A 27,445-nucleotide genomic window follows, 5' to 3' on the forward strand; every position below is an offset into this window, starting at 1 on the left:
TGGTAACACCGATAAATTTGAAGTCTCAAATTTTAGTCTCGTGAACTCAATAAGAGTACTTTCCCCCACATTCATTGCCAAATGGCTAGTCCATCTTTTCAATTTGGGGATTAATCTATACGTGTGTATACATCTTCTTATCTATGGTAATGTATTACATACATAATTTTTCTGACATAAACTAAGGGGAAACAGAAAATTAGATAGAGATCAGGACCTTCAAAACTTTCTTCCGCCAAAAGACAACTCAATTCTCTAATTTAAGCTATCCAACATATCTAAAAATGAAATTCGGTACCATGAGAAAGCCTTACTGCTAACATATTGAACCAAATAAATAATGTAAAGGAAACCCCTAGAGCTCATTTTCTATTGAGAAACAAACCACTACCAAAAACTGCTGCTGGGCTCGGTAACGTTTTGCATATAGTTTGTGCTCGTCTTTGTCTGCTTCTCCCTGGAAACATGCAAAATCTATGAAAGAACCAAGTTGGGATGATTCAAGTAGCAACTATTCATATTGTATCATAACAGCCTCCTCTGCTATAATCCAGACTTCCACATATGTTGGATCAATTCAGGTAGCAACTCCTCATATTGTATTGTAACAGCCTCCTCTGCTATAATCCAGCCATCCGCATTCGAGTTCTGTTGACTAGGTTGAGAACAGCTCTAAAAGCCAAAAGGAAAGCAACATTGTTATCTTTAGCTTCAACAACTGAAAATATTAATAGTCTAACAACATAAACAAGCGTCCAGAACTACTATTACAAATGCACTAATGAATGGAGCCATCGGGGAAGAATTGAACTGTACAAAATAGTATACGCATAATGTTAGGTGTCCATCCATGTGGATGGACCAGGCTTAATAAAAACTTCACACATGAAGAAATGTGACGTGTGGTTGAATTAAATGTCCTGCACTCTTGAGATTAAGTGAACACTCTTGAAATATTTTAGAAGATATCATTAATACACTTTGTTATTTGTTTCAGAGTATTATTGTTTATTTCTTTCCTATTTAGTTTTGTTAAGATTAAAATTTCCAAGATTTAGGATGCTAATAAGGATAGGATTTTAATCTTTGATATATTTCCTAATTAGGAGACATTAAAGTTTGATATGAAGTGTATGGATCTCAATAAAGATATGATAAAAGATAGAAATACATGGAAGTCTAGAATTCATGTAGCCGACCCCACATAGTGGGATAAAGACTGGATATGTTGTTGTTGTTGTTGTTGTATGTATTACGAAGTAGCCTTTGATCATTGATGTTGAATTTGAGAATCGATTTGAGTTTAGTTTTTAGTGTTCTTGTGTTCTTCCTTTTGGTTCTGCATCAGAAACCTTGTCCCTCTTCAAATCGGATTAGCATATCTCACAGCTCTGTATAAATTGAGAATTGCAGAGTGCAGAAAAATGTGTGAAGAGTTGGAGAGAAAAACAAAATATAGTGCATTTTAAGTAGATGGTCAGAGCCTGTCCATGTCCACGGGTGTGACAGCTCTGCCATGTAATATATCTTCAATATGCAGTCTCCAACTTTTATGATTTCAAGCCATTATTTTAGGTAAATTGACAGTACACACCACGTGGTTTGGGACTTTTTCCCAAACACCCTCTGTGGTTTTTTTAAGGTAAATTAATCCATGTACCTTGCTTAAATTGTCAGAACACCCCCTCTATTACTATCAGTGTTAATTCAGCTTTAATTAAAATAAAATTAATCTTAATCTCTTCAACTAATAAAAGAAAAAACAAAACAAAATAAAAATAATAAAAAAATAAATGGATTGCCAGAACCCATCCGAGTTTCTGCACATCACTGGAACTTCCAACACTGGAACCCTTCTGGTGCAGAACCCATTGCTGGGTTCAACAAGTGAGTGAGAGAGAAGAAGAAGAAGGGTTCTTCAGGTGGAGGTCAGTGGCAATATAGTCGCAGAGGCAACCAGATCTTGGTTGGAGGTCAGCAGTGGCTTCCACATCTGGCGGCGACATCAGTGGAGAGCTGTCCTCTGCCCAGCCCACATATCTGTGTCCCAGAACACATTGCTACCCACCAGATGGGTTGCAGCGCTGGATGGTTCTGGCTGCTATAACCAATCATGGGTTCTGGTTGCCAAAGCTTTTCTAATTTTGTTAATTTTTAATTTTTCTTTTATTAATTAAAGAGATTTAGTTTAATTTTATATTAATTACAGCTTAATTAACACCATTAGGAACAGAGAAGGTGTTTTAACAATTTAAGTAAAGTACAGGGATTAATTTGGTTAAAAAATAAAACAAAGGGGATGTCCAAGCAAAAGTGGCCAAACCACAGAGGGTGTATGGCAATTTACCCTTAATTTTATCACGGCACTATGCCACAAATCCATTTTAGTTTACACAAAAATACCAACAATTTAATACTATTGTAGCTAGGGAGGTCACATAAAGAGGGATCATCAAATTTTTAAGTTAAGAGAGACCAAAAAATGCCTTGCTAATCAGTAAAGGATTGAATATAAAAGCCATCACAGCTGAAGATGTTTTGTTGCGAATGCCTTCAATCAGAAGACTGGGATTTGAATTTGGTCATTGATATAACTGCCTCACTATTTCCCAAAAGAGAATTCTAATTAAAATAAGGTAGGAGACTTTGACATTGTGATCGATGCGCAATAGGTGGTGTTTGCATCTAATTATATGTTAGGCACACATTAGAGTTAAAAGACAATGTTCTTGATTTACACCTTGTTTAGTTCAGCATTAGAACCATTTTGATGGTGACAATTTGAAGCTTATAGATGGTTCCCCAGTGGTTCCTCAATGTCAGGCCAATAGTATGATATACAATACTTGGATGAAAGTACAACCTGACAGTTTAAATGTATTAGAACATGAATCTGCACTTGTGGTACAAGAGGCTTTGCTCGCAGAAGAGAGAAGGGATTGCATATTCTGGCAAAGAAGACCCTCATTCCCTTTGCCTAAGGTACTACTTTGAACCCTTGTGAGTATTGTTTATTTAACGAGCATCAGTGTCTGATTTAGCTCATCTACTAAAAGAAAATAAAAATTATTCTGTACGATTTACTCCAGTGTATGTAGTCCCCTAAGGAGTCTTTAGGTGGTAATTAAAATTTTATCTTTTTTGATGATATCCAGGACATGAGTATCTCTTGGGGGAAAAAACAAGGTATTTGAATACTTTCAAAAGTTCCATGCCATGGTAGAAATTAGAAAGAGAGATGGGGCCAACAATTGAAGTCTCTGTGCAGAAAGTAGTAGTCAGTACACCTTTGCTAAATTAAAGCATATTTGCAATCATCACGGAATTTGACATGAGGGCCAACAGTGTAAGTATCTCTGTATACACAATCGTAACAAGTACACCATTGCTGAGTAGTCTGAATTTAAATCATATTATGATCACTATGGAATTCAACATGAGATGATTGCTCCTAACACACCATTATGAAATAGTGTGCTCAAGGGAACTAATTGCACCATTATAGAGTTGAATGTATGCTCAGAATGATGTAACTACCTAAATCACTTGTGCTAAAGTTGTTTGCACGGTATGTACCTAATCAATAAATATTCATCCCACTGTCCCTGAGTTTTAACATTCAAGACAAGAATAAGATATAGTTTGGAATGCATGTTAGGTACTCTTATTTATGAATATACAGTTGTAAGGCATTTGTAAATGTACCCATAATGGAGATAAAAGCTAATCAGCAAATCTACTCCATGGACTTCTGTAGGTGTGGAGATGAGGAGTTTGGTTACAAATTGTGAAACTCGAAAGAAAAAATAATAAGTAGAGATATTTCTATGAAAGCCAAACTAAAGAAGATTTTAAAAAAGATAACCAGCCAAGAATTGGTGGTAACTTAAGACCACATTTTAGCTTCCTCTCCATCAAAATTTGGCATAGATGAAACAGAGATGCACAATGAAGCACCAAAACCAGATGCTTCAATGTGTGTGTGTTTATGTTTGCATATTTATTATCAATGTGATTACAAGAACATAGTCAACAGTCCTACAACATTTTTCCACTCTCTCTCTCTCTCTCTCTCTCTCTCTATATATATATATATATATATACATATGTGGTTCAGGAATCAGTACCATCCATGAGAACAGACTGTAGATCCTTTCCCTATGAACATCACACTGATCAAGACAACTCTAATGATTCAAGACATATTAATTGACACTGTAGAAGACAAGGGGAGTGTTAAGTTATATAACCTAAATAATACTAACTACCCATTAAGTTTAACTAAATCACACACTAACCCAGACTGTAAAATTTTGCAGTGACCTCACTCACCTTGGAATTTTTTGTGAAAAATTTTCCCTTTGCTCACCATTACTTGACCAAGTGAAATTGAGCACAAGAAATAGTTTGGGGTTGTTTAGTTGTCAAAAATGTTCTCTAGTTCTCTATCTTCAATTTTTCTATAAAATCTCTAGTTTTCATTTTCCATAGAAAATATAGAAAAATGCATTCAAATGTTAGAAGTGCATAAAACTAATTTTCAATCTAGAATATTAGATCATATATATTAAAAAAGGGAGAAACAAAGAAGTTTTGGCCCCCGTTTAGTTTCAGAAAACATTTTCTAGTTTTCAACTCTAATTTTATAACTAAAGATGTCGATGTCCTAGCATTTTATGTTTCAAAAAGTTAATGCATTCATTTTCAGAAAATTTAGAAAATATAAAAAAAAAGATGTTTTCTAAAAATATGTCTATTTTTCAATGAGAGATTCAATTATTCAATAGAAAATTGAAGTTGGAAAGTAGAAAATGTTTTCTATAACTGAATAGGCCCTTTTCTTTAATGCAATTGTAACTTGTGTTAGAGGAGAAAAATGATTTGGGAAAAATTGTAGAAAACCCTGTTTTCCAAATCTCCAAATTAGTAAAGAAAACTTGGAAAACTCATAAAAACAGTTCAATTTTGGAGAATAGCTTTTTCCCAATCTCATTTTCTATTTAGAAAATTTTTGTATTTGAACAAGTTTTCTAATTTTCCATTTTCTGTGGAATAATTTTCAGAAAACTGGTGCTTTTTTCCACAACAAACACCTCCTTAAATTTTCAAAATTTCCTAATTTATCAATGCAATTGATAGTTGCCACAACCACCACCCCAAACCCCTCCACCAATTTCTAGTCTTATCCACCACCTCTACAACAACCAACAAACCTTACATCTCCTACCCAATTATGGCCACCACCATAATCAAAATTGTGGCCTAATTTCAAGGCCAGGGCACCACCACTCAGCCTATGCATCTCTTCACCCTCTCAACCTAGAAGAACCTCTGGTGTAGGTTGTTTTCAACTCCACACCCTAATATTTGAACCGAAACAGTCTTAATTTGCCAACCCAATGGCTTGATTCATCGAACTGCAAAATGGATGATGATCAGAGACTGCTGGCGGCAAGAAATCCTGCTATAAGAACAGGATTGAACTATAGCAAGCACTCAAGTCAGCAGTGCATTCAAGGTTTGAAGCCCAGTGGCACCAAGTCTAAAATTCACCAGTTTACCACCTCAAACCCACCAGCACCCGGTCTGAACCTCCACCAACCAGCACATTTCCCATCCCAGTCCAACCACCACCAACCAATCCCATCTGAGCAGTCACCACCAAAGACCACTAAGTGGACACCTTTAGCCCATCACTGTCTTCCTTCCTACTTGAGCCACTGTCATTAGCAACTAGCACCAATCTCTTTTCAACCCAATCAACCTTTAACACTCCTCTAACCGCCACTCTGATTATTGAAATCATTTCAAATCTTGGTGTGAAGAAATTATTCTAGATCTCACAAGAGGGGAACAAAGAGGAATGTGCCAATTGAGAGAGAGGGGGAGAGAGAGAGAACAATTATTGCTTATGCGATTTTACTAGTTATGGATTTTCTTAAGTTTTCAGTGGCCTTTTTTTCACTTTTTTTATGGTTAATTTTTACCTTGTAACTTGAAATAACTTTTAATCAAATAACATTTTTGAAAGATAAGGAGAAAAATGCTCTTACAATTTCTACAAATCCCAATAACAATGGTTAGCATTTTTTGTGCACATCTCAAGGTTTATCCTAAAGTAGAAAGTTTAGAGATTCAATCTGTTCAATCCAGAGAAAGACGTGCATATACAACATCCTTTAAACAAATGAAATACCATATACAACGTGCTTTATATAGCTATCAATGAAATAACTTTTAATCAAATAACAATTTTGAAAGATAAGGAGAAAAATGCTCTTACAATTTCTACAAATCCCAATAACAATGGTTAGCATTTTTTGTGCACATCTCAAGGTGTTATTTATCCTAAAGTAGGCAGTTTAGAGATTCAATTGTTCAATCCAGAGAACGACTTGCATATACAACATCCTTTAAACAAATGAAATACCATATACAACGTGCTTTATATATCTATCAATGCTACAAATCAAAGTAATTGAAAAACTTACCATAGAACAAGTATATACAATTACTGTCATCCAGTCCCAGTTCTCCAAAGAATAATCCTCAGAATCAAGAGCCTCTTCCTGTAGGAAATATAATAATGGAGGCATCAGCTGCATTTCATAATGTCGTGATCCCCCACAAAGGCTGCATATCCCTGGATCAACTGCTGCTCCAGTAGCCAGTAGTGGCTTTCCACCAAAGGAGTATCTGAGAGGCGCAATAAAGACCATATTGGGGTAAGACAACACTTTCAGGGGCCAAAATAATCTAAAGATAAATTGCAGGGTTATATGGATATGACTAAAGTAAGAATTGCCAGGTATAGTGAAGCTATTTTACTTCATTTTCTTTTTCCTTTATCCTCTTTAGAGAATTAGGGAAATTGCATTGTCATTATCAGGTAAAAAGGTCATGAAGCTACAAGATTTAACCCAATACCCAAGAAATTCTGCCAACCAGCTACCAGCACATTGATTTTAATACGATCAAGCAAATAAACAGAGAAAAAAAAGGTGTCACTGTTATGCTGTGACAATAGCAACCCTTCTAATTCAGTATGAATTAGAAGGGGTCACTGGAGAACAGTGAAGAAGAATGGGAGAGAGTGAAGAAGAGAATAAAAGAGAGAGATTGAAGAGAGAAGAGTAGAGAGAAGTTTGAGAGAAGAAGAAATCAGATTCTTGATTGATTTTTGATAGCCTCTTACAGTAGGAGTCGAGCTTATATAGTTTGCTCTAGGGGTGCTGCCACAGCAGATCACCTCTCCTATAACCAACTATTTTGTCCCATTATAGTCATCTTTACACCTGGTTGTACTAGCTAACTAACTATCCAACTGGACAAGAAAATTACAATTAAAAGCAATAAAAGAAAACAATTAATAGCAACCAAAATCCGCAAAAAAATTGGGCCTCCTTTTTGTTTTGTGACAATACCCCTCCCTTCAACAATTTCTTGTCCTCAAGAAATATTCAAGAGGCTGGCTGTCCTTGGAAACTGTTGTAGCAATTGGGGAAGGTATTCCCAGGTATCCTCCCTCAAAGATCCTCCTTGCCACCTGACCAACACTTGGATGAGAGGAGCTCCTTGGTGGTAGACTACTCTTCTTTCCATTATAGCCTCTGGGTCCTTTGTGGCTTCTTTCTCCTTAGGAAGTGCTGGTAGCTCCGAATTAACTTGCTCATTGCCGGTTGTCTTCTTCAGTAAAGAAACATGAAAGACCGAATAGATTTTGGATCCCTCTGGTAGCTACAAGCAATAGGCCACTTTGCATACCCTACCTGTTATGAGAAATGGGCCGAAGTACTTAGGGCTGAGCTTAGATACTTGCCCTTGGGAGATGGACTTAGATGAGGATACCTGAGCTTTAGGTAAACATTTTCCCCAACTTCGAACTCCCGGTCACTCCTCCTCCTATCTACATATTGTTTCATCCGGTTTTGAGCTGAGACCAGCTCCTACTTAAGTTGCTGCAACACCCCCCTCCTCTATTGCAAATACTCCTCAACAGTTGTGGTCGTGACATGCCCTTCAGTGGTTGGTAGGATAGTGGGTTTATACCCAAATACAGACTCGAATGGTGACATTTTTATAGAGGCATGGTGGCTGGAGTTATACCACCATTGTGTTAAAGCCAGCCACCTATGCCAACTCTTGGACTGCAACAAACACATGCATCAGAGGTAGGTTTCTAGGCTTTGATTTACCCTTTCTGTCTGCCCATCAAATTGGGGATGATAGGCTGTTGAAAGGTTGAGTTTCGTACCCATGTTCTTCATCAACTCCCTCCAAAAATGGCTCGTAAACACCTTATCCCGATCAGATATAATGGACTTCGGAACCCCATGCATAGCTACCACCCAATCAATGAATGCTCTTGCCACTTCTTGAGCTGTGTAGGGGTGGGCCAATCCTACAAAATGTGCATACTTAGTAAGCCTATCGACCACAACCATTACACAATCCTTTCCTTCGGATTTTGACAGGCCTTCAATGAAGTCCATGGACACTTGTCCATGACTGTTCCGGAATTGGTAGGGGTTGTTGCAGCCCTGGGTATGCTACATTTTCATGCTTACATCTCTTACACATATCATACCCCAAAACAAATTCCTTCATTGTCACTCTGAGCTAGGGCTAATGGAACAGTTGCCTCACCCTCAAATAAGTATTTTGGAAGCCCGAATGCCCCCCTAAAGGGGACTCATGCAGGGATTGCAAAATTTTTCTCTTGAGTTCATCACTGTGGACCACTACTATCTTGCATTTATATCACAACAAACCATCCATCAAAGTGTACCCCTCTGCCTCCTTATTTCCCAGAGACAGTTTCTCCAGCATGCCTTTTATGTGTTCATCTCTCTCATAGTTGTCCACCACTTCCTTGCACCACTCGGGGATTATAACAATCAAGGCAGCTGCACTCCCTTCTTCTTGGCATCTCGATAGGACATTCACTACCAAGTTTTCCTTGCCCTTATTAGATTGTATGGAGTAATCTAACCCCATTAACTTGGCCATTTCCTTCTTTTGCAATTGAGTTTGCATCTTTTGCTATAGCAAAAACTTTTAGAGATTCATGATCAGTTTTGATTACAAACCTCCCCATCTCTAAGTAATGTCGCCACTTCTCCACGGCCATGAGGACAACCAAGAATTTCTTCTCGTATATACTTAGGCTTAAGCGCCTTGGACTAAGGGCTTGGCTTAGAAAAGCCAATGGCCTGCCATCATGCATCAACACAACCCCAACACCCACTCCACATGCATCTGTTTCAAGCACAAAAGGCTTGTTGAAGTCAGGCAGCCCCAACGTTGGTACTTTGGTCATTGCCACTTTCAACTTTTCAAAAGCCACTTCCGCCTCTTGTCCCCAATGGAAGTTCCCCTTCTTCAATAAATTTGTGAGGAGTTTGCTAATAACTCCATAACCCCTAACAAATATGTGGTAGTACCCCGTAAGCCCAAGAAAACCCCCAAGAGCCCTTATTGTAGTGGGCTTGGGCCAATTTAGCATAACCTCCACCTTCCTTGGATCCATACTGACCCCTTCCCCCGAGATTAAGTGCCCCAAGTATTCCACTTGGTTCTGACCGAATGCACACTTAGACCTTTTGATGAATAATTGGTTGCTTCTATGGACCTCAATGGTGGTTCTTAGGTGGGTAAGGTGTCGGTCCAAAGTTGGGCTATAGCCAAGGATATTGTCAAAGAACAAAAGTATGAATTTTCTTAGTTAGGGCTCAAATATTTGGTTCATTAGGGATTGAAAGATAGCTGGGACATTGGTGAGCCCAAAGGGCATCACCAAGAACTAAAAATGGCCATGGTGGGTTCGAAAGGCAGTTTTGTGGATATCCTTGGGCTTCATCCTAATTTGATGGTAGCCCGAGCATAAGTCAAGTTTGGAAAAGAATTTATCCATTAGGTCTTCAACAAGGGGTATGGGGAATTTATCCTTGATGGTTAAGGTGTTAAGTTGGCAATGATCCACACAAAAACGCCAGGAGCCATCCTTTTTCTTTACCAAAAGGACTGGGGAAGCAAATGGGCTTTGGCTTGGTCTAATAAATGATTGGTTCAACATTTCTTTCACCATTCTTTCAATTTCAATTTTTTGAACAGGGGCATAATGGTAGGATTTGATATTGACCAGTTCGACATTAGGTTTTAGGTTAATTGCATGGTCCAAGACACGACTAGGAGGAAGGGTATTTGGTTCCACAAAAAGGTCCTTAAATTCTACCAATAATTCATCAATAAGGGGTAGCATGTATACTTGGTCAGGACCACCTTGCTAGTGGCTGACAGTCAATTGTAGCTCCCCTAATTCTTCTCTGTTATGCTTCTCCTCTACTTCCACAATAGAAAATAGTTGTGTGAGTTGACTCCACTTGCTCTTAAGGACTCTCTGCAGCCTCTTACCTGTAATCATTTTGCAAGTAGCAATCTCCTTCTCACTTGTAAGAGTCATTCTTCTACCCCCCCTTTCCAAAGGACACTTCCATCCGGTTGAAGTCGAAACTTATGAGGCTCACCCCCTTGGCCCCTTCATCCAATCTACCCCTAAAACAACATCACACCCCCCTAGTTGAAGCAGCATGAGATCTGCCTCAAATTTCTCCTCTTGCATTTCCCACATGAATCCAAGGCAAGCTGAGTTACTCAATACTCGGTTTCCATTAGCAATAGTCACACTCAGAGGCAGTGTGCTTGTGAGTGGACACTTGAGTTTCTTGACAGTGCTCTCTCATCTAGGAAGTTGTGGGTGCTTCCACTGTCAATAAGGATTGACAAACTACCCTCCTTCACCTTGCCCTCAACCTTGATTATCTTATTATTGGTGATTCCTTTGAGTGCATGGAGAGATATCTCTCCATTGTCCTCTCCTCCAGTTTCTTTGAAACCTTCTACCTCTTCTCCTTCTTCCTCCTCTAGTCCTTCCTCTTTATCTCCTTCTAACAGTGACAACTGGCGTTTGCATTGGTGCTCGGGATAGTATTTATCCCCACACTTGTAACACACACCAAGTTGTATCTTTGGTTCATTAGGCCTTCCCCCAAGATATGGACCTCCAAAATTTCTTCCCCCTGCATTTCCCTTGATCAAATCTCTGTTGAACCCCTTGCTGCCAATTCCCCATGGATACAACCTTTTGCTGTTGCCTTTGTTTTTTTATCACGGCCTCAACTACCAACTCCTGCAATTTGGCATTCTCAACTGCTTGCTCCATCGTTCATGGTTTTATCATCTTCACCATAGGCCTCAAATCCTCACTAAGGCCGCTAAGGAAGCTAGAAACAAAATACGCTTTCGACAAGTGAGGGTCATGGTTGCTCATTAATGACCTCAACTCTTCAAACCTCCTCAAGTATGACCCAACGTCCCCAACTTGCCTTAACTTGTTAAACTCTTTTATGGTATCCGACATGTTCCTTTCTCCGAATCTCTCACATAGCTTTTCAGTAAATTCCCCCCATGTATAATTCTCCCTTGTTCAGGTCCATCCTTGGAACCATGCATCCACCATGTCATCAAAGTAGGCAGCAGCCAAAGCTACCCTTCTCTCCTCAGGTACATTATACCATTCAAACAATCGTTCACACTTCCTAACCCACCATCTAGGATTAGTTCCCTCAAACACGGGTATTTCCATCCGTGGCATGAGAAACCCCGGTTGAGGTGGATTAACCCGGTCCTCACGACCTCTTCTTGTCATCGTTTCAACCTCATCCTCCTGCTCTACTTCAATTTCAGATGTCCCTCGATTCACCCTATCATTATGTAAAACCAATTTTGTTCTAGTTCTAGAGGGAAAGTCAAGGGATTTTGCTGGGTAAACATCAACATGAACTGTTGAAGTTGGTTTCCCATCTCCTACCTCATCTAGTTGATGCCTTCCCTCATCTGATTTAGTCCACCTTCTAGCCTCCGCTCTAGTCCCCCTATCGCATTATAGTTCTTCTCGGAGCCCCATTCCAATCGGTCCACCCGATTCTGGAACTCCCCCATGGCCGAATTAACTTGCTGGAGTTGTGACTCCATATTCTTCATGCGAGTCCCTTCTTCCATCTCTCTTGTCGCTGACAAGCTTCTTGTCGGAATCAAAGCTATGATACCAAATGTCACTGTTATTTGTGACAATAGCAACTCTTTTAATTCAATGTGAATTAGAAGGGGTTATTGGAGAACGGTGAAGAAGAACGAGAGAGAGTGAATAAGAGAGAAAGATTGAAGAGAGAAGCGTAGAGAGAAGAAGAAATCAGATTCTTGATTGATTTTCGATAGCCTCTTACAGTAGGAGTCAAGAGCTTATATAGTTTGCTCTAGGGGTGCTGCCACAGCAGATCACCTCTCCTATAACAAACTATTTTGTCCTATTCTAGTCACCTTTACACCTAGTTGTACTGGCTTAACTAACTATCCAGCTGGAAAAGGAAATTACAATTAAAAGCAGTAAAAGAAAACAATTAATAGCAACCAAAATCTGCAGCAAAATTCGGCCTCCTTTTCATTCTGCGACAAAAGGTTTCAACATTAAAGATGATGAAGTGTCAATAGTGAACTAAGTACATGAACAATATAATTAAATAAAGGAAAGGCATTATACGATATAGTCTGGAATAGATCAGGCACTGTAGTGTCTTTAGATCTAAACTGGATCATCTCCTAGTCTCTCTCCAAGAAGAGCAGCAATGTATTTGCAACTAATAATTTTTTTGTACAATTTGATGTTAATAAAAATAATATTCAAACAATTAATCCATATAATAAACAAATTAGAAAATGAACCAACAGTTGACCATTTTCCCACATGCAAAATCTCAAATCATGAAATTTTATTTGAAAAGATTTGGGTATGTAGCATTAACCTCTTATTGAGTGAATAAAATCTCCGTTTTAAATTAAGATACCATAGAATAACTGACATTTAACACGGATGAATTATGAAAAATATCTAGTCCAGAAAGGCAGAAAGCGGGGGGCAAGGAAAATGGCAACCAATTACAAGGCAGAAAAGGAACTGACAGTGCCTAGCAGCATTGATCCAACAAGCTTCTAAAGTGGTTTGGTTGAAGTTCTCCTTATTGAACAGTCTCCAGTAGTTTCTTTCAATGGATACTTAGAACAAGTATGAGCTTATAAAAATGGAACATATTATGCTCTACACAATTCCATAGAAGGGCAAGAGGTTATAGTCTTACAGCATGTTCAGTACAAGTATAATTGGTGGTAATACCATTGAATCAATTAATACCATGTTTGGTATCTCATTGTTCTTGGGATAAAGTTATTCCAGGATACACTTATCCCAACAAGGGTGGGATAAGCTTGTCCCACATGCACCCCTAATACTAAATAAGCAGGCCAAGGGGTAATAAAGATTTTAAACGAACTTGACCAATTTGTCCCTCTTCTATGAAAGGCCTCACCATATTCTCTCTCCTTATGTAATACCCTCCTCCTCGCTGGCTCCATCATCAAAAATGTCAGACCGCCATCCACTACCAAGGCTGCCATCTGCCACCACCATCTCCTCCTCCTCCTCCTTCAACTTGCTTCTGCAGCTTCACCACTTGGTTTCACCACAATAGCATAGCACCACCATGTTAGGAACTAGTCCTGACCTAGGGTTTGTTTGAAGACAGAAATGAGAACGAGAGAGAAAGAGAGAGAGAAGAGGAAGAAAACAGAAAGAAATTAGGGAGAGAATTGAAGAGAGAGAAAGGAATTCAGTTTTGTTATTACTCCACAACCTCCAAAGCAGTCCTGAGTAGCTTATATAGCTACTCTTTAAGGCAGTTGTTTCAGTTGCATATTGTAACTGAAAGTGTACAGCCATCAACTAAAATAACAGAAAAATTAATAGCTAGTAACTACTACTCCTGAGAAATAATCTGCTACACCTGAGATCTTGACATTCCCCCCTCAAGAATTTTTTGTCCACAAGAAATTATAGAAACTGGGTAGCCCGAGGAAATTGGGTGAGCAGGTCTGGCAGATACTCCCAAATGGTATGATCCGGATGTAAATGGGACCATTGGACTAACACTTGTGTAAGTGGTAGAGCATCGTTATAAGTCACCTGTTTGTCCAAGATAGACAGGGGCTCAAACTCAACCTGATGGTCATCAGTTATAAGGGGTAAGGCAGTGCTAGATAAATCCTGAGGACCAATTGTCTTCTTGAGTAAAGAAACAAGGAAGACTAGATGTAGAGTAGTGTTGGATGGCAGCTGCAATCTGTAAGCAACAGGACCCACTTTAGCTATTATTGGAAAAGGGCCATAATACTTAGGACTGAGTTTAGAAACAAGATAGGGAGAAAAAAACTTTTTTGAGAACTGTTAACCCGAAGATAGACCAAATCCCCCACCAAAAACTCCTGTTCACTCCGTCGCCGATCTACATACTGCTTCATTCTATTTTCTGTAGCAACCGCAGCATTTCTTGCCTCTGCTACAAATATTGGTCCACCATTGCAATTGTTGGTGTATAGTCCACAATGGCAAGTAGAAGTGAGGGTTTAAAACCAAAAAGTGCCTCAAAAGGAGACATCTTTAATGAGTTGTGGTAGCTGAAATTGTACCACCATTGGGCAAGAGATAACCATTTATGCCAACTCTTCAGTTTTAGAAAACAAAAACATCTCAAATAAGCTTCCACGCATTGGTTAACTCTCTTAGTCTGACCATCCGTTCCAGGATGATAAGCTGTAGACATATGCAAACCAGCTCCCAAACTTTTGAAAAGTTCCTGCCAAAAATCACTGGTAAAAATCTTATCTCCATCAAAGGCAATAGATTGTGGCACCCCATGCAGCTTAATCATTGAATCCATAAATACTTTTGCCACTTCTTGGGCAATGAATGGGTGAGAAAGGCTCAAGAAATGAGCAAACTTGGTTAGTCTGTCCACCACCACTAGAATAACATTCTTACCTTCAAATTTAGGCAACCCTTCAATGAAATCCATGGAAATACCAGCCCAAGCTTGTCCAGCAATGTCCAACGGTTGCAACAATCCAGGATAAGCCACCTACTCATGTTTGTAGCACTGGCAAACTCCACAGGCCAGCACATACTCTGTAACTGTCTTCTTAAGGCTAGGCCGAAAAAACATCTGCCTAACCTTATGATAAGTGGCCCTTATACCTGATTGACCCCCTAAAGGTGAACTGCGTAGAGACTGCATTATATGTTTTTTAAGCTGTTCATTATCACCTATAACCATTCTTCCTTTAAACAGGATTATACCATTAGATAAGGTATATCCAGGTTTATTGTTAGGGCTGACTGATAACTGGGCCAAAAGATCTTGAGCCAATCCTGCTACTTCATAACTAACAGTAACTTCTCTCGTCCAATCTGAAATGACTGAAGTAATAGCATTACAAATCCCTTTTCCACCTGCCTAGACAAAGCATCAGCTGCCACATTCTCTTTTCCTTGACGGTACTAAATAACATAATCAAGGCCTAAGAGCTTTGATATTTCCTTCCTTCGCAGCTGTGTATGGAGTTTTTGTTGCATGAGAAACTTAAGACTTTCATGGTGAGTTTTGATGACAAACTGACTACCTTCTAAATAATGCCGCCATTTTTCCACAGCCACTAAGACATCAATCAACTCTTATTCATAAACACTTAGGCCTAAATGTTCAGGTGCAAGAGCCTATCTAATGAAGGCTATTGGTTTGCCTTCCTCCATCAGGACTGCCCCTACTTCTTTATCACTGGCATCTCTCCAACACAAAAAGCTTTGCAAAATCCGGCAAAGTCAACACTGGACTTGTGTCATAATCTTTTTCAAGTGTATAAAAGCTGCCCCTGCATGAGGATTCCATTTAAAACAGTCTTTCTTAAGCATTTCTATTAATGGTTACTGATGATACCATAATTTTGAATGAACTGCCAATAAGATCCTGTCAATCCTAAAAATCCCCTCAAAGCCCCTAACCATAGTTTGTCTAGGCCATCCAACCATTGCAACAATTTTCTTCAGATCTGTCCTGACTCCTTCACCTGATATAACATGCCCTAAATACTCCACTTGTCCTTTGCCAAAGGTACTGTCATGACCCAAGAATCTATTGAGGGGCAATATAGTAATAGGTTGATAATAGTTGTTAGAAGATATTTTAGATATTTTAGCTATTGGTTATAAGCACATGGGTGCTGTTATGAAGTTAGTTAGAAGCAAATATGCTTATATAAGGCTATGTGAATGGATGGGAGGATATGCTTGAATTGAAGAATGAATTTCAAACTCTATTCTCTCTCTTAATTCTCTCTCTCAATTCTTCTTCTCTTTCCTCCCCAATTCTCTTTGTTTCAGTTCTAAATCTCCCTCCCGTTCTGCTTTCTCTTCTTAAATCCCTCCAAATTCCTATCACAACCCTAGCCAAACCCTAGAGCTGTGACAATTGGTATCAGAGCAGTCATTCCTTAGCTGTGGTTTTGGAAAATCAATAGTGTCCGATCAGATTTGAAGTAAGCAAGCCAGATTCGAAGCGGAGCAAGACGGTCATTAAAAGCGAATTCAAGCAACTCTTAGCAGAAGCGAATGAGTTGCAGAATTCGGCGATTCCAGTGATACAAGCGATTGTTCAGGAGCTGCAATAGTATTGATCGAACTCATAGGGAGCTCCAACAGAGTCGATCGAATCCTCAGAGACCGCAACAGAGCCCGCCCTAAGATTTGGATTAGTCCGACTACAACTGAGCGGCAGTCCTCATCTGTTGAATTGGATCTGGACGATTCTGGAAAGTGATTCCAGCCAAAGCCAATCATTCATCGGTTGTAAATTCAATCGTTCTTGTAAGTGAATGGGTTGATTTGGTCGACTGTAATTTCCGTCGCCAATTCATAGCGGAGCCCATCATCAATCAGTATAGAGGAGCGTTCACGATTGGAGTGGGTCGATAGGCGAGCATACCTGAAGCGTCGCGAACAAACAACGCTCGTTGTTGGTGAGGGAGTCCGTCGAAGACGGTTGGGTGAGACAAAGGAGCTGATTCGGGCGAGAAAGGAAGGCACGAAGTGGAAGCGAGTTTGGGAGTAGTCATTGATTCTCAACAAACGCACACAGAGCTTGGGCTATCTTAATCCCCTACAATCTTGTGTGGAGAACGATCAGTGCAAGAGGCTGACGGCTCACGGGTAAGACTCTAATCGTGTCCAGAATTGAAGGCGAGCCAACCAGGAAGATTCATGATGGGAGCTTGTGGACGGTGATTGGGTAGCGATTACACCAGCGATCTTGAATTCACTTGAGCGAGAAGAAAGACGTGCATGCGAAAGAGGCAGCAAATCAATCTTGGCTGTCGCAATTTTGAAGGTGGAACAACAAGGTGAATTGCTGTTGTTTTCCGAATTGTTGTAGTCGATCCAAAAGGTGAGGCAATCGCTTGTTCTAGGCGGCTAATGTGAAGCAGAAGAGCAGGTTGTTTGCGGCTATTTTCCGAGGTTGGGCAATGTGGGTCAGCAAGCTGAAGTACAACAACTAATTCCAGCCTTCGATTCTTCTTACTGCCGCTAAATTCTATGGGGTCTCGACTAAGAAGTGCGAAAATTCCAGTATCTAATTCCAGCAAGTCTCGTGGCAACCGGGAGTGTAGTTTTGAAGCATTCCTAAGCCGGTGAGCCTCAACCATTGTGTGACAGAGCAGCGGAAGTGTGGTGAACCTTGCTGAAGAACTGAGCAGTAGATTTTCTGTGTTTGAGATTTAAGTTGGAAGGAAACAAGGTTGATCGGAAATTGACAACAAGCAGTCCAGGGTGTCTAGGGTGCATTCACATCGATTATTGGCTGTGATCTATATTCAGAATTTGAAGGAGACTCCTAGAGCAGTTCCGATGATTTTCAATTGCTGCGTTTTCGATTGTGATTCTCGGCTGACAATTAAGACGGTCTAAAGGACTCTTGGAGGCCGATCAAGTCGCTGTAAGTGTGCAATTTTTTCTGCTGTTACAATAAACTTGGTCTTGAAGCATAACAGTGGCTGTAATTGCCACTTATTGGATCAATTTTAGAGGTGATTGGGTGAGGCAGATACAGAAGGAAATTAGGATGGAAAGAGCTGTTGTTTCTTGGCCTATTGTTTTTCCATCCAGTGAGATTTCAGCCAGGAGGAATAGTGCACGAAGGAGTCCAATGGAATCTCAATTGTAGCAGAACACTGTTTCATTTTCAGCTGAATTTGAGCTTCAATAGCAGCCAAAGAAGGCTGCATTTTCAGTTGGCAGCAACAGGGACAAAGGGACAAGCAATGAGATACATGATGCGAGCAAGGAATTTGGTCTTATGATACGCGAGAAGTTGCAAGAGTTTGCAATGATACTATCTAAGGAGTATCATTACAGTTTTCCCGTCGAATACTTTGATGACTATCATGGAAGTTTTAACAAGGAGAAGTTTCTTAAAAAGGAGCAGCCAAGGCAAGAGTTAATACACTTGAATGTGCCGAATGAGGGCTGGCAGGAAGGAAATGAAGGGTTAAGCCAAATTGCAGATTTCTCTTCCAGCCAAGGCAAGTTTCTTGCGAATTATGACCTTGATAGTAGCTCTATCCACCAACAGCAGATTCAAAGTGATGAGGAATTCTTGAAGCCAGTTGTAGCTGGGGAAAAGCTAAAGGAGGTAGTTGAAGAAGTCAAAGGGGACAAAATTCCCACTGCTGTATTGGTTCTTCCTCTAGTTGGTAAATCCGAATGCTTGTCTATTACATTGAAGGACGAACAGATGGCTAGAAAACTGGTTAGTCAACCTTCTGTATTCAAAACAACACACAATGAAGATGATGAGAAGGGGGAAACATATGTGGTAGCTGATCAGTTGCGTGAGTTTCAGAATGATCGACATTTAAAGGATGTAGGGTTGCAGATTTCAGTTACTACCTGTGACAAGGAGCAGCTAAATTCATTGAAGGCATTTGATGTGGACACATTGACAGTTGAAAAGTATCCAAGAACAAAGAAGAAGCGGCCTAGAAAGGGAATGATAAAAGAAAGAATAACCAAGCTAGAGAGAGTTGGTATTGGTTGAGGAGCAATGGCTAAATTGTTGTAAGTTCTTAGGGACAAGAACTCTTTCAAGGAGGGGGGAATTGTCATGACCCAAGAATCTATTGAGAGGCAATATAGAATAGGTTGATAATAGTTGTTAGAAGATATTTTAGATATTTTAGCTATTGGTTATAAGCACATGGATGTTGTTATGTAGTTAGTTAGAAGCAAATATGCCTATATAAGGCTATGTAAACGGATGGGAGGATATGCTTGAATTGAAGAATGAATTTCAAACTCTATTCTCTCTCTTAATTCTCTCTCTCAATTCTTCTTCTCTTTCCTCCCCAATTCTCTCTGTTTCAATTCTAAATCTCCCTCCCGTTCTGCTTTCTCTTCTTAAATCCCTCCAAATTCCTATCACAACTCTAGCCAAACCCTAGGGCTGTGACAGGTACATTTGGGTTGCTTTACATACAGCTGGTTGAACCTAAGGACTTCAAATGTTGTCCTAAGCTGAACAAGGTGTTGATCAAAAGATTGGCTATATATAAGGATGAAATCTCGCAAGTAAGGACTAAAAATATGATTCATGAGGGACTGAAAAGTGACAAGGGCATTAGTCAAACCAAAAGGCATGACCCTGAATTCATAAAGACCTTGATGGGTACAAAAGGCTATTTTTGATATGTCGACAGGTTTCATTCTTATTTGATAACCTGCCCTTAGATCTAGTTTAGAAAAAACAGTAGCTCCTTTTAATTCATCAAGGAGATCTTCAATGATAGGTGTAGGAAATTTATCCTTGATGGTAATGGCATTAAGCTGACGATGGTTAATACAAAATCACCATGTCTAATCCTTCTTTTTTAACAAGGAGAACAGGGGATGCAAAAGGACTATGACTAGGCTGCATAATAGAATTAGCCAACATTTCTTTGACTAATTTTTCAATTTCAGCCTTCTGAATAGGAGGGTAACAATAGAATGAACATTAACTGGTTCAATGTTTGGTTTTAAGTTGATAGCATGGTCAAAAGGTCTTTGTGGAGGTAGGGTTGTAGACTCAACAAGCAAGTCCTCAAATTCAACCAATAGTAACTGTAAAGAGTCTAATTGTTGTACCTCTGAGAAGGACTGAAGTACAGCATTGCAGGCTGCCACTGAATAATCTGCTTCACAAATCCACTGCTCCAAATTTCCCATTTCTGCAAATCCTTCCACTTTCATAGCTTGTTCAGAAAACAACTGAGCCACTTGACTTATTTTATTTCTGAGGAATTTCTGTAGTTTCTTCCCTGAAATCAACTTACAAGCTCCCATCTCCATGCTGCCAACAAGAGTTTACTTCTTTCCTTTTATTTCAAATGTCACCTCAAGCTTATTGAAATCAAAGATAATGGGACAGACTGACTGTCCTCATCCAATCCACTCCCAACACAATATACCATCCCCCTAGTTTAAGAACCCACAAATCAACAGTAAATCCATGCCCTTGCATCTTCCAACAGAAATCCACACATCTTGACGTACTATACATCTTGTTCCCATTAGCCACTGTTACTGACAAAGGAAAAGTAGTTTTCACCTTACAGTGCAGTTCTTTGGCAGTCTTTACATCTATGAAGCTATAAGTACTGCCACTACGAATCAATACCATCAGTTTTCTATTCCCAACCAATCCTTCAACCTTAATAATCTTGTTAGTTGGGCAACCTTTCAAAGCATGCAATGATATTTCTCCATCTTCAGTTTCAGGAACATTCTCAGCAGCCATTTCTGCCTCTTCTGAGATTTCTTCTTCTTCATCCAATCCTTCTATTCTCAACAATTGTCTCTTACATTGATGTCTAGAGCTATATTTCACTCCACATTTAAAGCACATACCAAGCCTATCTTCTCTGTTCTAAAGTGGAGGATTTCACCATACTAGGACCTTGAGGAACCCTAGGATAGAGATTTCCCTTAGTCACCCCTTGATTATTAGCCCTGAAATTATTCAAAGGCTCTTGACGACCAGAATTATTTCCTTTGTAAGGAATCTGATGCTTCTTAAAGATGGCTTCCACAGTTCTACTGTTAGTTCTTGCAATTTAGCCTTCTCAGCTGCCTGTTTAACTATCACAGGTTGCAACATTTTTGCAGTAGGCCTTAATTCCTCATTCAGTCCACTAATGAAGCTAGAAATGAAATACACTTCTGTTAATGTAGGATGTGCCACAATCATCAATGATTTTAATTCTTCAAACTTGATTCGATAATCTAGTACATATCCTTGTTGTTTCAACTTGTTAAATTCCTCAATGACATCAGTCATATTTCGATCACCAAATCTTTCACAAAATTCATCGACAAATTCTCTCCGAATATAATTTGCCTTCAACTGTGACCAGCCTTGAAACCAAGCATCGGCCACATTATTAAGATAGGCTGAAGCTAGATTTACCTTTTGATTTTCAGGCACCTTATAGAATTAGAAAAACTTTTGGCATCGCCTAATCCACAATTTAGGATTATGACCATCAAATATAGGTATTTCCAGCTTTGGCAAAAGGGTATGAATGTGATTCTGAGAAGAACTAACAATCAGATTCTCAAATTCATTAACAGGATTAACCTCTGCTACAGGTAACCTTGAAGTATTAGGAGGGATCCATTACATGTTATGATTGGTTCAGCATTTTCTCTTGGTGGAAAATCCACCAGAATGCTAACCTGTGGCAGCTTAGGAAACATATGTAAGAATCCATCCAACCTTTTCACCAAACCATCTATAGATGTATCTAACTTCTTCTCCAAAGATTGAATTGCTTCTTGATTCCAATTTAATCCTTCCTAATTCCTGATCAATTCATCCTGATTCTGGCGCAGACCTAACTCCATCTTTACAGCCTCGCCTGCAGGCTGCTCATCTGCACCACCAGCTGCTTCATCCTTGTCCCTTCCACCATGATCTCCTTTCAAAGAATTCCAATTCTACTCAACTTTGAATAACAACAAACCGAGGATCAACTACTCTAATACCAAATTGTCAGGAACTAATCCTAACCTAGGGTTTGTTTAAAGATAGAAATGAGAACAAGAGGGAAAGAAGAGGAAAAAACCAGAGAAATTAGGGAGGGAATTGAAGAGAGAGAAAGGAATTCAATTTTGTTATTACTCCACAATCTCCAAAGTAGTCCCCAGTAGCTTATACAGCTACTCTTTATGGGAATTGTTTCAATTACATATTGTAACTGAAAGTGTACAGCTATCAACTAAATTAACAGAAAAATTAATAAATGGTAACTACTCTTGAGAAATAATCTGATCTTAACACACCACTATTCGCTGCCATGCCATCGCAAAATCACCACCCTTCTTCCTCTGCCACCTAATGGTGAAATAAAACACCATTAAGAGGTAATGGGGTTTAAAATGTAATTAATAATAGCAGGATAAAAGTGTAATAAAGCAAAATTAAGGCAAAAGAGAAAAGTTCTCTCATGCCTCTGCGTGCATTTAATGCATGATTATATATATGTATATGTATAAAAGTTATATATATATAAAGAAAGATTGAAAAGAAAAGCAAGATGGCAGGCGCATTTAATGGGCGGGACTTGCATTTAATGCAATGTCCCCCCCTCCCCCACCCTTTGCATTTATTATATATATATATATATATATTCACATAACAACCATCCGTTCTTCTCCATTCTATCGGCAGTATAATATATTTATATACATATATGAGAAAAAGGAGAAAGCTTCTTAGAGAAGCTCTGCTGCAATCTGCCTATCGATAGCAACTCTCAAAAAAGCTTTGAAGAAGATGAAGAAAGACGGTGACCTACAGCTTTTCTCGATTAATCTATTCTTTCTCCTTTTTTCTTGATTTCTGCTTCCTTCTTCCAAGCTTCCACGAGAAGCTTTCTTTATTATATATATATGTATATATATATAATGCCAAGAGCGAGAGAGACCAAGATAGCCATTGGATATATATATAATAAATGCAAAGGGGGGAACATTGCTTTAAATGCAAGTCTCGCCCATTAAAGGCCTTTGCCACCTTGCTTTTCTTTTCAATCTTTCTTTATATATATATATAACTTGTATACATATACATATATATATAATCATGCATTAAATGCACATGGAGGCATGAGAGACCTTTTCTCTTTTGCCTTTAATTTTGCTTTATTACACTTTTATCCCGCCACTATTAATTACATTTTAAACCCCATTAACTCTTAATGGCGGTGAAGAACAATATACCAGCTTAGACTCACTAATCTAGTCGCTTTACTTTTAGGTGTGCGATTTTCTAGGTTCATCGCCAAATAGCAATCAGGAAATGTCAAACCCCTTTGACGTCAACCAAACTCTTCAATCCATTTTGAAAATCTCTCCATCTTCTCAAAATACCCCGAAAGGTCTTCAGTAACATCTAGCAATATATTAAGACGATCCTATAAGGCAATAAAGTCAAACTTCGTGTGATCCTATTTTGGTGAAGATTACCGTGTAATAAAATCCTTACATTAACTAACATCTCGAGTGAAAGCCATGGACTAATTAAGTTCACTAGACTCGATAACTATGGCAATATCTTTTTTGGTGTGATCGAGATGACACATCGAAAACTCTTTTCTGATCATTCATACCCTAGCCAAGGGTTTTATCAATCAACCAGCAACAAAGATCACATAGGATGTTCGGCTCACGCTAAAGGTTAATGGATCATATCTAGTAATCACTTGCATCCATACACTAGTAGAAGAGAGACCACACAGTGAATATTCTCACCTCGTAATTAAATGGTTTTGCTCACTAGCAAATCTCCAACAACAACATACAAGACAAACGTGTTACCTCAACTCTGGGAATCAATTACACAATCGCAACCAATAACAGATCATTAATCCTCTTAGCCATGTGATCTATTATTGTTGTCACATTCAGTGGACGTTCAACCAACATCCACCAATATGTTTACTATCTGCATCTCATGCAATATAGAATGTGACTCACCATCATTTTTATCATTAGCATTTCATACTAATCAAAAGTAGCAAACCATGCACTAGTCCATAATCAATTAATCAAAGTCTTCGTTTGAGAAATCTAAGGAGTTGGAACACTTTAAGAAATCCTATATTAATGAACTTCGTCACCATATTCTTAACAACTTAAGAATAAGATCTTTAATGGGAGATCTAGGGATTCATTCATATAACATTGGAGAGGCATGAATAAAGAAATGACCATTATATTAATTTGCAAGAATTAATCATATTTCTCAACAGATGTCATCTAAATCTAGCATTAAGGCATATCACTAACACCACTGTCATAGCATCCCCAATCCTCTCCCTCCCTTCCGATCTCTTCTCCCTCATTTTCTTTGCAATCGACACCACCCCTAGCCTCTGTCACCATCATCGCCACCACATATCTCCATTTCCTTTGTTGCTATCTTCTAATGCCACCGTCACCACCATCATTGGCCTCCAGCTCTCTCCCTCCCACTACCACCTTCACTGCCCCCTCTCTCAGTTTTCTCTGCCATCTCCAACCAACACCACCTCTGCCTTCTCAATCTCCCTCTCATCTCTGCTCTCTCCCTCCTATCACTTTTGCCTTCTCAATCAAATTTTGGGTTTGATCAATTTGGGATTTTGAACAGATTATGGTTTGTGGGTTCATCAGATTTGGGGTTCCGATCAGATTTTGGCTTGTGAGTTTAATCAGGTTTTGTTATGTTGTGCATGGCTCCATCATTTGGGCAAAGCGATAATTTGTTCTTTTGGCCGTTAATACTAAGTAATACCTCATTTTTATTTTCACACACCAAACATGGAATAGTTTTATACCTTCAAATTATACCTTATTTACCAAACCTGGAAGAGTACAATTTTTTCCTATCTTTAACTTTATCCCATCAAGTGGCCCTTTAACTTTAATTTGTATACAAACAGCCCTTTAGGTGTAAATTAAATTTTGGAAATAATTAATAGGTCTAATAATAAAAGCTTTACAATTGTTGTTCCTTCAGGTCAAGCAGGAAATCTATAACAATTATACCAATATGAATGAGAAGCAATTGCATTTATCTAGTACAAGAATAGAAAAGACTTTCCAAACATTACAAGTATTCACTACTAGGTCTTTATACCTGAAACATTGTTCTGGGTATGCGTCCATTCGTTTCTTGAACTTGAGATAAGTCCTATCAGCACTCAAAGCTTTGTCATATTCATAAGCCTCCTTGTCCCACTTTTCCTCTTGTGGATTATAATCAAGATCATTTTTGGCTTCCTTAATGGAAAGTGAGGTGTAACTTGAAGACAAGAATGTAACTTCCCTACATAATGCCTCTTCTTGTGTATACATGTAGAAGCAAGGCAAAACTGCATGGCAAACACATGAACCAGACATAAACCTTTCATAACACCAATTCAATGGATGCCAAGTCAGAACAACTGGCTGAATCACCAGGTTACAACAAAAGGACAAGAAATTTTTCAAGACGATCATCTAAACCAAGTGAGAGAGAAGACCCAAATAGTGAATTTAATGGACTGCAAGAGTTCTAATTATTTTAGAATTTTATTTACAATACCAACTTTAGAGGATTAGAAATATCAAATTTTGATTCCTACTTTAATTGCATTAAACCTGGTGTTTGGTTGTCAACCTCCTGTGTTGTTTTTCTTACGGGAGCAGCCTCCACAATAGTCTCAGACTGATGAACTTTATTTTGTTTCTTGGGGTAAGAAGCCAAGCTTGCAGCATCAGAAAGTGCCCTACGCAACTCCTCCAGATCTATGTCATCATTGCCCGCGTCTTCATCTTCTATGGAGTCAAATGCCCACAAATCCTCCCGCCAGTCACTGGCTGAAGCTGAAAGGGAAGATGTGGTTGGAGCGATCTCTTCATGATAGTTTACACTTGATTTCCCACCACTAAAAGATTTTTGCACACGAATAGCCCTCCAGCTGCATGTGTCACCAGAATCGCCACCAAGAAGAAAGGATGACTATATCAAAAATAGTCCAAGAGAAATTCTTAAATTAGATTGATAAATGATTAGATGACAATTTTGAAAATACCTTCCAGGAGAGCCCCCACATTTTGGCATTACACAACCAAAAATATAGAGTACACGCTCTTCAATCGTCAGAGTCTTACTCGAAACTGGAGCATAAGCCTTAGAGGCACATTAAAAGAGAAATAGGAGGGGGGAGTATGGTAAATTAAATAGTTTCACCTGAATCACATTTTAAAGACAGATTTCCAAGAAAGAACAGAAGTCACATGGCTTTAGAATGTAAAACCTGCATAACGAGACAGAGCTTGCTTCCACATGCACTGCACAAAAGCAGATCACATCTTAAGGCAGTATTTGGAATTGGCCAGTCCTGTCAAGGAGACATGAAGCTTTACAATTACAAAGTGCATGTCTCAATAACATAACTACATGTACTGATGTACAAGATACAGTACTAACTTACCGGAAGTCCACCTATTTTTGTTGTATAGTGATCAGATGCTTCATGCTTACAATCAGCCCATGGTCCTGGCATGCCTAGAATTACTTCACCCATCGCTTAATCTGTGATAGAACAGAACCGTAAACAAACAAGTGTAGCTTGTATAATATGAATAGGATATGATCCACGCAAAAGATATATTAACTTTGAGCAGAATTAATAGTAGTTTTTCATAGCTCTAAACCCTAAACCCTAAATTTGCACATCTATACACATAACTTGCATATTCTGCTCATAATTTGGAGCCATCGCGCAGATGGGTTCCAGATCGCTGGAACCCGTCGTCGTTGCGCGGGTTCCGGCTATCTAGAACCCGGAGAGAGAGAGAGAGAGAGAGAGAGAGATGGAGGAACAACCGGCGGCGGCCGATTGCTGCTTCGTCCTCTTCGGTGCCGGCGGGCGGCGTCCGGAAGCGACGCCGAAGATGAGACAAGTGATGCCGGAGATCCAACAACGGGAAAGAGAAGGGAGATGAGAAGAAAGGGATACCGAATATTTGAGATATTTGGGACATAGTGGGAAATTTTTAATTTGTTGATATAATAGTTCTCTTCCAACTATATCTTTTTAAGCTTCAAAATTGAAAATCTAATCCCCTTCGACTTTTTTAAAACACATATTCCTAACTTTAAGCTACCTAATGTTTACACCATCCAAACAATTCAATTCATTTAAGAAAAGTTGATCAATAATTATAAAATAAGTTGGTATCGATCAACTTTTAAACTTAGTCAAATAAATTCGTAACAACTTAGAATTATAAAATAAAATAATATTTGAAAAGCATAACAAAACCCAATAATTTGAAGAACTAAATTATCAATTTAAGCAAATAAAAACTTACATGGATAATGAGGGACTAATTTCTTATAATTCTCAGAGATTTAAAGAAGTAGAAAAAACCTTTGATTGT

General features: G+C 38.9%; 1 protein-coding gene across 2 annotated transcripts; it reads right to left on the bottom strand.

The window, feature by feature from the left end:
• Positions 1 to 16: 16 nt before the first annotated feature.
• LOC127799346 (uncharacterized) lies at positions 17 to 27,049 on the bottom strand. Of its 2 annotated transcripts, none has more exons than XM_052333295.1 (8): positions 26,889 to 27,049; positions 26,494 to 26,594; positions 26,317 to 26,400; positions 26,092 to 26,189; positions 25,658 to 25,977; positions 25,155 to 25,389; positions 6,492 to 6,696; positions 17 to 672 (listed from the first exon to the last, which is right to left on the bottom strand). In XM_052333295.1, the coding sequence occupies exons 2-8, from the start codon at positions 26,584 to 26,586 to the stop codon at positions 544 to 546; spliced, it is 1,164 nt and encodes a 387-aa protein (XP_052189255.1). In that variant the 5' UTR covers positions 26,587 to 26,594; positions 26,889 to 27,049; the 3' UTR covers positions 17 to 543. The 2 variants fall into 2 exon arrangements, with proteins under 2 accessions (XP_052189255.1, XP_052189256.1); XM_052333296.1 differs by having other exon boundaries at positions 26,752 to 27,038.
• Between the last annotated feature and the right edge of the window lie 396 nt (positions 27,050 to 27,445).

The sequence above is a fragment of the Diospyros lotus genome, chromosome 4, assembly GCF_014633365.1.
Source record: "Diospyros lotus cultivar Yz01 chromosome 4, ASM1463336v1, whole genome shotgun sequence".
NCBI lineage: Eukaryota > Viridiplantae > Streptophyta > Magnoliopsida > Ericales > Ebenaceae > Diospyros > Diospyros lotus.